Genomic DNA, 16,079 nt, shown 5'->3' with positions numbered 1-16,079 from the left:
GATTCCTTCACGTGTAGCCAGTCTCTTTGCTCTCCTGACCTCTGTCACAGGAGGGACTGTGACAGTACCGCCCTTCTGCGGGTGACCTCCGTGCACCAAGGACCAACCTTATCAGGATGAGCTCTGTGAAAGGCTTTCAATAGACGATTAGCATTCACATCGGTCGCTGGAACCCACATCCTCTCCTCCGGTCCGTAACCTCTCCAGTGAATGAGATACTGGAGGGATCTACGGAGAACTCAGGAGTCCACCATTCTGCTGATCTGAAATTCTAAATTACACTCCACCATGACAGGAGCGGGAGGTAAGGAGGACGGCTCAACAGGTTTCTTCAACAATGACTTATGAAATACATTATGAATTTTCGAAGCCTGAGGAAGTTCAAGGCGGAATGCTACAGGGTTAATAATGGCAGTGATTTTATATGGACCAATAAATCTTGGGCCCAACGTCCAAGAAGGTACTTTAAGCTTAATGTTTCTTGTGGACAGCCACACAGAATCACCCACTCTCAAGTCCGGACCATTCATGTGTCCGCTGTCAACCACACATTTATACCTGTTGCCCATCTTTTTCAGGTTATTTTGAATTTTCCACCAAATAGAAGACAAAGAAGAGGAAAATCTTTCCTCCTCAGAAATACCGGAAGACTGAGAACCAGAAAATGTGCCAAACTGTGGATGGAACCCATATGCCCCAAAAAATTTTGACTTATCAGTCGACTCCTGTCTACGGTTATTAATGACAAAAATGAAGACCACTCCTTCTGGTTCTTTGAAACAAAACATCTCAGGTAAGTCTCCAGATTCTGATTAGTGCGCTCATTCTGTCTGTTTGACTGCGGATGAAAAGCTGAAGAAAAGGGCAACTGTACCTCCAGTCAAGCACAGAACGCCTTTCAGAATCTGGAAACAAACTGAGTCCCCCGATCTGACACTGCATCAGAGGGAATGCCATGTAGTTTCACAATGTTATTGACAAACACTTGTGCCAGAGTTTTGGCATTAGGTAGAGCAAGTAATGCTATAAAGTGCACCATCTTACTAAAACAATAAACTACCACCAGAATCACGGTTTTTGCACAAGAATTCGGTAAATCTGTGATAAAATCCATGGACAAACTAGTCCAAGGTCTGGACGGGATGGGCAACAGAAGAAGAGAGTCGGAAGGCCGAGTATGTGCCACCTTAGCACGTGCACAGGTACTACAGGCTGACACATAGTCCTCAACACATTTACGCAACCCCGGCTAACAAAATCTACAAGAGATGAGATCAACAGTGGATTTACTCCCAGGGTGTTCAGCAAGCACTGTACAGTGATGTTCCTTAAATACCTTGTGACGTAATTCAGAAGGAACAAACAACTTCCCAGGAGGGCACGAGTCTGGTGCATCTTCCTGGGCTTCTAACACCTTTGCCTCAAGGTCAGGATTTAGGGCGGATATAACCATCCCTTCAGACAAAATAGGACTAGGATCTTTAGAATTCCCCCAGGAAAGCTGCGTGACAAAGCATCCACCTTGACGTTCTTAACCGCAGCGCGGTAGGTGATGATGAAATTAAATATGGTAAAAAATTGTGTTGAGCGCGAATATTCAAATTGCAAATGTAATCACAAATTTTGCCAGAGAATTCGCTAATATTTAGAATATAGTGCTGTATATTCGTATTCATGAATAGTGTTGATCGCGAATATTCTAATCACGAATTTATGGCAAATATCGGCACTTAGCGACATCCCTAGCAACCAATAGGAAAGTTGCCTACCCCTTAGTGTTAATCACGAACATTTTAATCGCGATTTTTTAACCCGAATATATTACATTGCCGATTTTTGCAATCAAGTAAATAGTGACTGGAGATCACAAATTCTCGAATTTGTGAATTTATGGTGAATATTTGGCCAAAAATTCTCGAAATATCGCAAATTCGAATATTGCCTATGCCACTCATCACTAGTGAAAAAAAAATGACCATCTGGCCTGCCTTGGGTTCAGTCACTTAGCCGACTCCAGGTAAGCCAGATTTTTGTGATTAGTAATTACTGTGATAGGATGAATTGCTTCCAACCAATGACGCCATTCCTCAAAAGCCAACTTAATGCCCAGCAACTCTCTATTACCCACATCATAATTTCTTTCAGCAGCCAAGAGTTTTTTAGAGAAGAAAGCACATGGGCGCCATTTACCAGGTGAAGGACCCTGTGAGAAGACTGCTCCTACCCCCACCTTGGATGCGTCAACTACTACAATGAATGGCTGTGAAATGTCCGGTTGCACAAATATAGGGTCCGAAGCAACACATTCCTTTACCGCTAAAAAGGCTTGTAATGCCGCAGCAGACCAGACAGCGATATCAGAACCCTTTCTAGTCATGTCAGTTGAAGGTTTAACCACAGTCGAATAATTTGAGATGAATTTACGGTAGTGGTTGGTGAACCCCAAAAACCGCATAAGCGCTTTCATATTTTCAGGTCAATCCCAGTCCAACACAGCACGGACCTTCTCGGGATCCATACGAAAACCTGAAGATGAGAGTAAGTAACCTAGGAATTGCACCTCCTGAACAGCAAATACACACTTTTCCATCTTAGCATACAACTTATTCTCTCTTAGGATCTGTAACACCTGTTTCACGTGATCCTGATGAGTCTCCATGTCAGGAGAATAAATTAGTATGTCGTCCGAATATACAACAACAAACTTCCCCACCAGATGATGAAAGATGTCATTAACAAAGTGTTGAAAAACTGCAGGAGCATTGGTTAACCCAAAAGGCATGACCAGATTCTCAAAATGACCCTCAGGGGTATTAAAAGCCATCCCCCTCCTTGATCCTTACCAAATTATATGCCCCGCATAGATCCAATTTAGAGAACACTTTGGCACCAATAATCTGATTAAACAAATCTGGAATAAAAGGAAGGGGATAGAGATCATGGACAGTAATACGGTTGAGCTCACAGAAGTCCAGACATGGTCTAAGAGTACCATCCTTTTTTTTTTGCAAAGAAAAACCCAGCAGCAACTAGGGATTTGAATGGTCTGATATATCCCTTCTCCAAACTCTCGGTGAGCATTCTTGCATGGCCTTTCTTTCAGGTTCCAAAAGATTATATAACCGAGATTTGGGCAGTTTAGCTCCAGGAATAAGATTGATGGGACAATCATACTCCCGATGCGGAGGTAACTCCTGGCTACCACTTTCAGAAAATACATCAGAAAATTCGATGATCGGGTTATATTTGCTTAACCATGGTAAGCCCAAAACCACCGGAGCAGGCAGATCCTCTAAGACAAAATATGAAATGGCTTCCTGATGAAAATCACCCACTCTTAAATGGATGTCATTCACCACCTGTGACAAGCATTTCTGGGTAAGAGGTGCTGAATGAATTGCAAAGACAGAAATACTTTTCTCTAATTCACTAGTAGTCAACCCATGAATACGAATGAACTGTTCATCAGTCAGGTTAACCCCTGCCCAACTGTTGATTAAATACCTCAATTTCCACAGTTTTGGACTCTAGCGCCACCTCGGCAGACAAGAGAAATTGGGTACTACCAGTAAATGACAAAAGTACGTTTTCTTGCTCCCCACCCACACCACCAATAGTAATTTGTGGATTAAACTTTTTTTTTGTTTTCACCTTGACGCTGAATGTATGGACAAATATTCACAAAATGTCCTTCTTTCCACAACAAAAACAGACTCACTTAATATGACCAACTCTCTTGCCAGCAGTTCTAGGAGTAGCTCCCCCTAGCTGCATAGGCTCGTCGCAAGGTGTAACCACAGGTGACTTCCTACAATAAGTGTCAAAGGAAGCTGCCACATTATTAGACAGTACAGCCTGAGGGTAGAGATAGCCTTGCGGTTTGCCCGGCAGTCGTTTCGCGCCAAACTTTGCTTGTTCGTGGTTCGCCGAACAGGCGGACATATGGCGATGTCCGCCGGCGCCATATTCTTTTACATTGTGAAGAACTTTGACCCATGACACATCCATCAAGTGGTATAGGACAGCAAATTGAGAGACACCCAAAAAAGTGAAAAAAGTTGGCTACAGTAAAATTGTTATTCACTGAACGCATAATGTACAGTACCTCGAGCCACATGATCACAATTTCTTTTATGTCAGGTGAATGCCTCATTTTTCTAGGCATATTTTAGAGAACAGGGCACATTTCAGAGAATTTCCCTTTAAGATGCATAAAAATGTCCCCTGATTTTTTTTCTCCCAGGCTGTGAGCTGTGCACTGCGATTGGCCAGCGCTGCAGCCTAGGAGAAGGAGACACCCACAGGACAAGGGAAGACCCGCCTACTATAACTTAAGGAGCAAAGGTACCGGATCCTATAACGGGAGAACAGAGCGGCGCCCGGGGATAATAGTAAGTGCAGTGAGATCCCCGGGCGCCGCTCTATATGGCAGCATACTCAGTTCGCATAGTTTATACAAGTGAAAGGTCCTCTTTAAAGTATAATTTACATGACTCCCTGAACCGAACAAAATTGTCACTACGCCCGTAAAATCTGTCCGGGAGAGCCGTTCAGAGCAGGCCTGGTACCCACCAATGGAACCAGCCGCCTGTGGTCTCTGGATCTGCAAGAAGGTCAGCTACTGTACCTCCAAAGACAGACCCTGCACCACCTTGATTGAAGATAACGCCCGAAATCTAGCATGCGGTGATGTATGGCGTTTCGTGTGGTGTCTTCAAACAAGGTGGCTGCGGCAGCCTCTACGCCAGGCATGGCCAACCTGTGGCTCTCCAGCTGTTGTAAAACTACAATTCCCACCATGCCCTGCTGTAGGCTGATAGCTGTTGGCAGTCCGGGCATGCTGGGAGTTGTAGTTTTGCAACATCTGGAGAGCCTCAGGTTGGCCATCCCTGCTCTACGCGATCAAAGGAATAAGGTGAGTATTTATTATTTTTTACCAGATTAACCCCTGAAAGCCCTCAATGTTAATCTCAGATGCCGCGATCAGAGATGAACGCGACATCTAATGGTCCAATGACCGGGGCAGCGCGATCGCTCTTCACCGTCATTGTGCTCATTACATACAAAGAAATGCTCTTCGTGACAAAGTAATTCATCACAAAGCAAATTTCTTTGTGAAGTTCGGCAAAGTAGTCGGATCGAATTTTTGATAACTTCGTTCAACACTAATTGATATTATTAAATATTCTGCATTAGAAAAGAAGTGTCACTTCCAACTGAGCTATTGTTATTCATCACCCAATATCTACAGTAGTTATAACAAACAATCTACCATCAACCATACCAGGAGGTGAACCATCTTTCCATACTTACAAGTTCCAGTGCCAAGGTTCAACAACGCAAAAAAAAAACTAAACAAAAATCACTGAAATAAAAAGTAATACATTATAATCCAAATGTAATCCCTTAGGAGCTAGTGTGTCCAATTTCCTAATCCATGACAGATCCTTCTTCTTCAACAATGTCTGTCAATCCCCCCATTATGGAGGTACGCAATCTACCTTTGGGCATTTATATTGCAGCGTACTGTGTCCTGCTTCTACAAAAAGGTACTGGTTTATTGATTTCTTTCTCATCCGAATCGCCAATTTATGTTGCCTTTCCCACAGTCAGTCTTATTAACAATGATGTGTGATGTACGAATGTACATACTGTATGTATCTGTGTGTATGTGACCTTTTATACATACAAGTCAAAATAATACTGTACTATACTGTATAATGCTAAAGTTTACATAGCACCAACATACTCATACATACAGCGCTTTACTATTGGGGTAGACACAAGCAAAATGACAAATGATCGAAACAAACAAACAATGAGATAAAGGTAGAGTTCCTTGCTCATGATAGCATGCAATCAAGATACAACAGGGGTAGTGACCTAATGGGTACATGGAGCTAATTTTGTTCAGAGGAGTAAAGCTACCTGAACCCGTCACCCAGCCACACAATACACAATAGGGTGTGTTTACTCATTTTCTGCATTCTGTTGTGATAGTATCACAATCTTTTTTGCATTTATTAGGTACTTTCAGCTCTGATGTTGCAATAGTGTGTTTGCATTTATAGACAGCACTTTTATGAGGTCACAATAGTGTTAAAGGCTTTGTTTTATTGTGATAATGTCACATTAGTATGTGTTCATTTTACTGTTGCTATCTATTGTGATGATATTATAATGTGTACATTTATAGGGTGTATTCTACTACAATGCACTCACAATAATGTGTGTTTATTAGAGATGAGCAAACTTCTTGAAATTTGTTTCATGTCCCATTCGTCAAAAAACAAAAAAAATAATGAATTCAATTTCTGTATGAATCGATTCTACATGAATCAAATATGTTACAGTTGGCCTGAAAATTGGTATATGACACTCTGAGGTCTCCTAGGCCTCAGATTTGTAAAAAATCTTTTCATTATGTTTTTTTTTTCTTTACAATTTTTAACTCTCCTCCTCCCCCATTTTAAGGTCTTAACCTTAATGACAGCAATAGCAAACAATGTCAGAATTACACTGACATACATAGCCATGGGTAAACACATTGTAGACAGTGTTAACAAATGGGAGGCTCACTTATTAAGACCGGTCTTAATAAGCCCTTTAGCTGGTGGTGGATCCACCAAAGTTATGTAGAGGCGTCGGTGTATCCACCGCCACTCTAAATGGAAGACAGCTTCCTTACTGGCTTAAATCTAGACCATTTTCTATGCCTAAAACAGGTGTAGAAAATGATGAATGAAACAGGCCTCATAGCAGGGTGGATAAAAATCTATGATTTTCTTTTAAAAATCAAAAAAATCAGATTTTTTTTAATTTAAATCAGATTTTTTTTATATAAAATGCTTTTTGAGGAAAATATATTACCATCTAAAGGTTATTCCATCATGAAATAAAGATTCGTTTTTTAATTATGTAGAATAAGGCTGTACGTGGACTCCCATATTGTTGAATGGATTAGGCAGTGGCTGAGGGACAGACAACAAAGGGTTGTAGTCAATGGAGTATATTCAGACCATGGTCCTGTTACCAGTGGGGTACCTCAGGGATCTGTTCTGGGACCCATATTGTTTAACCATTTCAACCCCCCTAGCTGAAACCCCCTTAATGACCAGGCCACTTTTTACACTTCTGCACTACACTACTTTCACCGTTTATTGCTCGGTCATGCAACTTACCACCCAAATGAATTTTACCTCCTTTTCTTCTCACTAATAGAGCTTTCATTTGGTGGTATTTCATTGCTGCTGACATTTTTACTTTTTTTTTGTTATTAATCGAAATTTAACAATTTTTTTGCTAAAAAATGACATTTTTCACTTTCAGTTGTAAAATTTTGCAAAAAAACTACATCAATTTTGCTTAATTTATTGTTCTACATGTCTTTGATAAAAAAAAATGTTTGGGTAAGAAAATAAATGGTTTGGGTAAAAGTTATAGCGTTTAAAAACTATGGTACAAAAATGTGAATTTCCGCTTTTTGAAACAGCTCTGACTTTCTGAGCACCTGTCATGTTTCCTGAGGCTCTACAAAGCCCAGACAGTACAAACACCCCACAAATGACCCCATTTCGGAAAGTAGACACCCTAAGGTATTCACTGATGGGCATAGTGAGTTCATAGAACTTTTTATTTTTTGTCACAAGTTTCCGCTAACTTGGGACAAAAATTTCAATCTTTTATGGACTCAATATGCCCCTCACGGAATACCTTGGGGTGTCTTCTTTCCGAAATGGGGTCACATGTGGGGTATTTATACTGCCCCGGCATTTTAGGGGCCCGAAAGCGTGAGAAGGAGTCTGGAATATAAATGTCTAAAAAATTTTACGCATTTGGATTCCGTGAGGGTTATGGTGAGTTCATGTGAGATTTTATTTTTTGACACAAGTTAGTGGAATATGAGACTTTGTAAGAAAAATAAAATAAAAATAAAATATCTATTTCCGCTAACTTGTGCCAAAAACAATGTCTGAATGGAGGCTTACAGGGGGGGTGATCAATGACAGGGGGGTGATCAGGGAGTCTATATAGGTGATCACCCCCCTGTCATTGATCACCCCCCTGTAAGGCTCCATTCAGACGTCCGTATGTGTTTTGCGGATCCGATCCATGTATCCGTGGATCCATAAAAAACATACGGACGTCTGAATGGAGCCTTACAGGGGGGTGATCAATGACAGGGCGGTGATCAATGACAGGGGGGTGATCAGGGAATCTATATGGGTGATCACCCCCCTGTCATTGATCACCCCCTGTAAGGCTCCATTCAGACGTCCGTATGTGTTTTGCGGATCCGATCCATGTATTCGTGGATCCGTAAAAAACATACAGACATCTGAATGGAGCCTTACAGGGGGGTAATCATTGACAGGGGGTGATCAATGACAGGTGGATGATCAGGGAATCTATATGGGTGATCGCCCGTCTGTCATTGATCACCGCCTTGTAAGGCTCCATTCAGACGTCCGTATGTGTTTTGCGGATCCGATCCATGTATCCGTGGATCCGTAAAAAACATACGGACGTCTGAATGGAGCCTTACAGGGGGGTGATCAATGACAGGGGGGTGATCAATGACAGGGGGGTGATCAGGGAATCTATATGGGTGATCACCCCCCTGTCATTGATCACTTCCCTGTAAGGCTCCATTCAGACGTCCGTATGTGTTTTGCGGATCTGATCCATGTATCCGTGGATCTGTAAAAATCATACGGACGTCTGAATGGAGCCTTACAGGGGGGTGATCAATGACAGCCTTACAGATTCCCTGATCACCCCCCTGTCATTGATCACCCCCCTGTCATTGATTTGGCAAAGACAACTTTTCCCATTTTTTTATACAAAGTTGGCATTTGACCAAGATATTTCTCTCACCCAGCATGGGTATATGTAAAATGACACCCCAAAACATATTCCCCAACTTCTCCTGAGTACGGCGATACCAGATGTGTGACACTTTTTTGCAGCCTAGGTGGGCAAAGGGGCCCACATTCCAAAGAGCACCTTTAGGATTTCACAGACCATTTTTTACAGATTTTGATTTCAAAGTACTTCTCACACATTTGGGCCCCTAAATTGCCAGGGCAGTATAACTACGTGCCACAAGTGACCCAATTTTAGAAAGAAGACACCCCAAGGTATTCCGTGAGGGGCATGGCGAGTTCCTAGAATTTTTTATTTTTTGTCACAAGTTAGTGGAATATGAGACTTTGTAAGAAAAAAAAAACAAACATAATTTTCCGCTAACTTGTGACAAAAAATAAAAAATTCTAGGAACTTGCCATGCCCCTCAAGGAATACCTTGGGATGTCTTCTTTCCAAAATGGGGTCACTTGTGGGGTAATTATACTGCCAACCAATCAGATACTGATTACCTATCCTCAGAATAGGTCATCAGTTTCAAAATCTTGGAAAACCTCTTTAAGTGAACATATTTTCTTAATAAAGTATAATACAAAAACATACTCACTCACAATAAAATATTAAATGACAGCTACACATTCATCTGTTAGACATAATATAATTAAAGGTATTCATCCAAAGGCCTCATTTTTACTGCAATATTGCAGCATTTAAAGGATCACACTAGTGGCCTGATGAAACATGGAGATCAAAATCAGTTGCCATCACTATAATCATTGGAGAAGTTTAAAGCTGTGTGGCTGTCCTGTCTCATAAGATTTGATGCAAAATACTGGTGCACAGTAAGCCATCTAATAGGGGATCTATAAACAAATTCTTTGTTTTGCAGTTACTGCAGATCTTGATGTTAATCATGAAATTGACTATTCTCTCATAAATCCTCCACGAGTGCAAAAAACATATATTGAGCTGGATCTAAAGGTAAGGAGTCACATTTTAAAGACAGTAACATTATATGTATATGCTGAGTTTTCAAACCAAGTAATATTATTAGAAATGGCTTCCAAAGGTACCGGCTTGGCTGTAATCCTAAATTATGTCTTAAAGGCTGAACATTGACTTAGTGTCAAACAATTTCAGACAGCACTCCAATTTTTATAATGCTTAATTGGTTTTTATTGGCCGGACATGGTGTTACACAAAACAACGTTTTGGGCACATAGGATGCCCTTCGTCAGGCTGATGTACAAAAACGAAAAAGTAGGTACATGTAAATATACGATAATTGAAGAAACATGATTAACAGCAGTTTACATGATTAGTAGAAAACATATCGATGTGACGGATCAAATCATGGATCCACGGAATACATCGATGTGGATTAATGGATTTTACCGGTAGGTATTTATCCGTATTTCATCGGTATGTATTTATCAATAAATGTCATCAGTAATTTAAATTTTTATCAATGATTCCATCAATAATTCCATCAATAATTTTATCCATAATGTCATCAATAATTTCATCAATAATTCTCATCAGTTAATCTCATCAATACCTCTATCACATAATACATCTAGTTGACAGAGTAAAGAGCGACCACCAGGGGGCACTGTGGTGCTGAAACATAATTTACAAAACAATAGTGGAGGGACAGAGCTTTGCACCTCAACTATGGTTTTGTAAATTATGTTTCAGCACCACAGTGCCCCCTGGTGGTCGCTCTTTACTCTGTCAGCTAGATGTATTATGTGATAGAGGTATTGATGAGATTTATTGATGAAATTATTGATCAAATCATTTATGAAATTATTGATGAAATTATGGATGGAATCATTGATAAAAATAACAATTATTGATGACATTTATTGATAAATACATACCGATGAAATACGGATAAATACCTACCGGTGAAATCCATTAATCCATCTATGTATTCCGTGGATCCATAATTTGATCCGTTACATCGATATGTTTTCTACCAATCATGTAAACTGTTGTTAATCATGTTTCTTCAATTATCATATATTTACATGTACCTACTTTTCGTTTTTGCACATCAGCCTGACGAAGGGCATCCTATGTGCCCGAAACGTTGCTTTGTGTACCACAGCCCAAAAAAAAACAATTAGGCCCCATGCACACGGCCGTGTTTCACAGCCGTGTGCGGGCCGTGGAACCGCGGCCTGGATCCCTCCTGAGAGCAGGAGCGCACGGCGTCACTGATTGCTATGACGCCGTGCGCTCCCTGCTGCCGCCGCAATACAGTAATACACTGGTATGATCTATACAAGTGTATTACTGTACTGTGCCGGCAGCAGGGAGCGCACGGCGTCATAGCAACCAGTGACGCCGTGCGCTCCTGCTCTCAGGAGGGATCCAGGCCGCGGTTCCACGGCCCGCACACGGCTGTGAAACACGGCCGTGTGCATGGGGCCTTAAGCATTATAAAAATTGGAGTGCTGTCTGAAATAGTTTGACACAAATTGAGTTCCAGGAGGTGGAGCCAGAAACAAACCCCTGACGAGCACCCACACCAGCCAGATTTGACAGAGTGCTGTGATCACCTAGGATTTTCGTATGAACATTGACTTAGGGTGCTGCCACACATTCAGGCATTTTGATGCAGTTTTTGAAGCCAAAATCAGGTGTGGATCATAACGGGGAAGAAAGTATCAACCCTTAGAGGACCCGGTGATTTTCCAATTTTGCGTTTTCATTTTTTCTTCCTGCCTTCTCAGTAGCTATAACTTTTTTTTTTCTATTCACATAGCCATAGGAGGGATCATTTTCTGCAGGACAACTTGTACTTTCTGACACTGCCATTTAATATTCCATATGATGTAGTGGGAAGCTGCAAAGAAAATTCCAAATGGGGTGATAGTGGTAAAAAACAAAAAACAATTCAACCACTGTTGGGGTTTTGCATTTACAGCACTCTCTTCGCAGTAAAACTGACCTGTTACCTTAAATCTTCAAGTCATTATGATTACAGCAATATCACATTTGTATACAGTAGTTTTTATTATGTTATAATGCTGAAAAAAACCGAGAAAAGATTAAAAATTTTTGTATTGCCACATTATAACCTCTAGACCTTTTTTATATTTAAAGGGGTTGTCCAGCCATTTATATTGATGACCTACCATCAGGATAGGTCATCAATTTCTGATCGTCAGGGGTCCGTCACCCCTGTCGATAAGCTGTTTGAAAAAGAGAGAGCACTCCATGCGAACGCTGCTTCCTGTTCATTAAAGGGAGTCTGTCACCTCCATATGGCCATATACAGTGCTTACATGGCTATGTAGCGCACCTATACAGGATTGTAACGGTACCTTTGTCTTTGTCTTTAGACTTGCACCAGCAGGAAAAACAAAGTTTAATTCATATACAAATGAGCACTCGCAAGTGCCCAGGGGCGGCGTTCAGTGTGTAGGTGCCCTTCCTTCTTTTCACTTTACTCCTCCCCAGCCTCTTCCTTTGCCCGCCCTCCAAGTCTCTTGCCTCATCGATAGGGCAAAGGCAGAGACTGGGGAGGAGTAAAGTGAAAAGAAGGCAGAGCAGCCTGGGCACCTACACACTGAACGCCGCCCCTGGGCACTTGCGAGTGCTCATTTGCATATGAATTAAACTTCATTTTTCCTGCTTGTGCAAGTCTATAGAAAAGAACAAAGGTACCGTTAGAATCTCATATAGGTGTGCTACAGAGCCATGTAAGCACTGGATATGGCCATATGGAGGTGACAGTCTCCCTTTAAGCTGTACTTCATCTCGGAAGTGGAGTGTAAGATAAGTACTTGCTCCATTACAGTGAATAGAGCGAGTGCTTGTAATTACACTACAGTGGCGCTCAGCAAGAGACGGTACATTGTGTAATTACAAGCAAACAGCTGTCGACAGACACCCGGCACCCCCTCCGATCAGATATTGATAACCTATACTGACGATAAGTCAACAATATAAATGGCCAGACAACCCATCTAAATCTATGGAGCTGTGTCGAGGTTTATTTGTAGTTTTTGTACTTTTCATTGATAGCATTTTGGGGTGTGTAAGATCATTTTTTATTCAATTTTTGGGGGGAGGTCAAGTGATGAAAAAAATGACAAATTGGCTATTATGAATTTTTTTCCCCTTATGCCCTTCGCTGTTTTATAATAGAGCAGTTTTCAGATGCGGCAATGTCTATGATGTTTTTATTTTTATATTAGGGAAAGGGGGGTAATTTGAACTTTCAGATTTTTTATATTGTTAAAAGCTTTTTTTTATTTTTTATTTAGCCTAGGTGACTATAACTAGATTGCAAATTGCATTCTGTGATGGATATTTATCCATCACAGAACACAGCATTCAGTCACCTGCCACCCGCAGGCCTGTATTGGAATATACCAGTAATAGGCATCGGAGCCTCAAGCAGGCTCCAGACTATCACAGAAACATAACAACTTCCTCGATCTCAGCCTGGGGAGGCTGTTACAGGCAAGGGAGCATGGGGGCCTGCATTTTCACTGCTCAGATGTTGTGATCACACTGAGGGGTTAAATGATTGTGATTGGCTTTCTGGCTGATCGCAGACATTAGCCCAGGGCCTCTGTTGTTTCAAGCAGCAGAAATGTGGCGGACATGGCGCCCGCTGCTCTTGCGAATGGGCACCATCCTTAACACCTTGATGACCTCCACAGAAGTCATCACTTTAAAGGACATATGTCAGCAGATTTGTACCTATGAAAATGTCTGCCTGTGCGCTTGGCAGCTGAAGGCACCTGTGTTGGTGCCATGTTCATATGTGCCCGCATTGCTGAGGAAAATTAAGTTATAATACATGAAAATGAGCCTTTAGGAGCAACAGATCATTCCATTTCCTGCTATCACACTGCCCTCTACGGGCAAGAAAGCAAATTACCATATGTGTTAATCACTAGTACTTCATGCCAGAGTAATGCACATGGCATTGCTTGGATGAAGAAAATTAGTGCTGATGGTAGTAGCTCACACCAATAAGCTGATGTCATTGCATTAATACAAATTTCTATCTCCTAAACTTTAATTTGAAAATATATTTTGTAAAAATAGAATGAAAAAAAAAACCATCCAATATTCTCTCTTTAAGGCCTCTTGCACACGAACGTGTGCGCCCCGTGGTCGTGCTGTGGCCCTCAAAATGCAGGCAACAATGCACGAGCACAGTCCGCGGGGCAGCCGCAGCGGATCGCGGACCCATTCACTTTAGAGGGTCCGCTATCCGTCCATTCCGCAAAAAGATAGGACATGTTCTATCTTTTTGCGGAACGGAAGTATGGGACGAAACCCCACGTAATCATTCTGTAGTGCTTCCGTAGGGTTCCGCTCCGTGCTTCCATTCCGCACCATTTCGCATCTGCGGATTCACTTCAATGGGTCCGCACGAAACGGCACCCACGGAACGGCACCAGTGTATTGCGGATCCGCAAATGCGGTCAGGATTAAGGCAGCGGGGCGCACGCGTTCGTGTGCATGAGGCCTTAAGGGAATCTGTCACCAGTTTTCTGAGGGTAGCATTAACTGCTGATAGAGACCTTGATTGATACACATGGTCATTTACTTTTCATTTAGCCCAGTAGTATTTTAAAAACTCAACTGAGTAGCTCCAGTGCCACATAAAAGCTGGAGTCCTGGTATTCATAAGCTGCGACCCCAGCCGATAATTGACAGCTTTATTCCTATACCCCTGAGCACAGTAATCAACATCTGATCAGTGGCGATCTGACACCCGGCATTCCCACTGATCAGATATTTGAAGTGATCGCGGTGCCCCATTGAACAATGCAGCCTGCTCACAGGATGCCAATGACCGCGCAGTACATTGTACAATGGCTGTGCTTGGTATTGAGCTCAGGCCCGTTCTCTTGAATGGAACTGAGCCGTGGCCAAGCCATGTGACCGAAGAACATGACGTCACTGGTCTGGGAGGAGGTTTCAGCGCCCACCGGCCTCTTCAAATAGCTGATCGGTGGGGTTGCCGGGAGTTGGACCCCCACTGATCAGACACTGATCAATAAGAAATTCTCGGAAAATCCCTTTAAGGCTGTGTCAATGTGTTGGCAATGTGTGCAATATGTTTTTTTGTTGTGGTTTTGCAATTGAAATAAAAAAATAAAAAAATCACACCCTGCCTGTGATCCAGCCATGACATATGTACTGAGCCTAAAGGAATTGTACAGTATTTGAAAAGCATAGCTTTTTTCCCTAAAACATTGCCTCTCCTCTCTACGGGTTGTTTGTGGTATTGCAGCCCAGCTCTATTCAAATTAATGGGGCTGATCTACGATACCAGGAAAAACCTACGTCCATGAATAAAAAAATATGACTGTGGTTACAATTTGGTCTTCCTGCCTATATTTTCACATGATGTAATCAGATGTGCATTTTCACATACCCTGTGCAGAATGCTCCAGAGCCTATTGACATGATGCCAGAAAAATCATCTTAGCCTGAGTTCCCATATATACTGTATGACTGTCCTTGATAGATGAACCGATCCCATCGTTTTCATACAATCTGATTTGCTGCCATTGAAGTTAATTATTTTATTTTATCCACAGGGAACTATACACCATTCTGGAACACAGGAGCAGCAAGAAGCTTATGTTCCCTCCATTATCCTACCTGACACCATTCAGTCAATGATTTTGGTAGGATTGCCTGAGCATTTTTTCAACACTTTAGGAAAAACATATTTCATGTCAGATATTCTAATGCTGACACTTACCGAGGAGCAGGTAAGAACAGAATATATATAATATATAAATATAGTACCTAGTGAATGTCTCCCATTTTAATTAAGTGGTTGTCCGGGCTATAGATATCAACGACCTATTCACAGGATAAGTCATCAGTATGAGATCAGTCGGTGTGTGTCCAATATCCAACACCCCTACCAATCAGCTGTCTGGCAGTCACGGCGCCCAGGAGCGGACTGGGAACTTAAAGAGGCCCTGGAAAACAACCTAAAGTGGCCCCATGTTGTAGGTGGGCTCAAATTAACTGAAGGCGGGGCAACATAAGTAGGCAAGGACAACAGAAGTATGTGAGGCCAGCAATACTGTAGTGCAGAAAATACCACAGAGCAGCACAAAATACTGCCTCCCCACTGCAGTATTCAACTGTATTGCCGTCTTTGCGGTCCAAGCCAGGTATATAAGTACCTGATAATCCTGGCATTAATTATTGATGAG

General features: G+C 41.8%; 1 protein-coding gene across 1 annotated transcript in view; it reads left to right on the top strand.

The window, feature by feature from the left end:
* Positions 1–16,079, top strand: part of LOC122924277 (lipopolysaccharide-binding protein-like) — a 99,157-nt gene that overhangs the window by 21,713 nt on the left and 61,365 nt on the right. The window contains exons 7-8 of the mRNA XM_044275221.1: positions 9,755–9,846; positions 15,447–15,623. Coding sequence (XP_044131156.1) covers positions 9,755–9,846; positions 15,447–15,623 — 269 coding nt within the window. The remainder of the gene's footprint in view (positions 1–9,754; positions 9,847–15,446; positions 15,624–16,079) is intronic.

Source organism: Bufo gargarizans, unplaced genomic scaffold (genome assembly GCF_014858855.1).
Source record: "Bufo gargarizans isolate SCDJY-AF-19 unplaced genomic scaffold, ASM1485885v1 original_scaffold_979_pilon, whole genome shotgun sequence".
In the NCBI taxonomy this organism is placed as follows: domain Eukaryota; kingdom Metazoa; phylum Chordata; class Amphibia; order Anura; family Bufonidae; genus Bufo; species Bufo gargarizans.
This window is presented reverse-complemented; position numbering and strand designations above follow the sequence as displayed.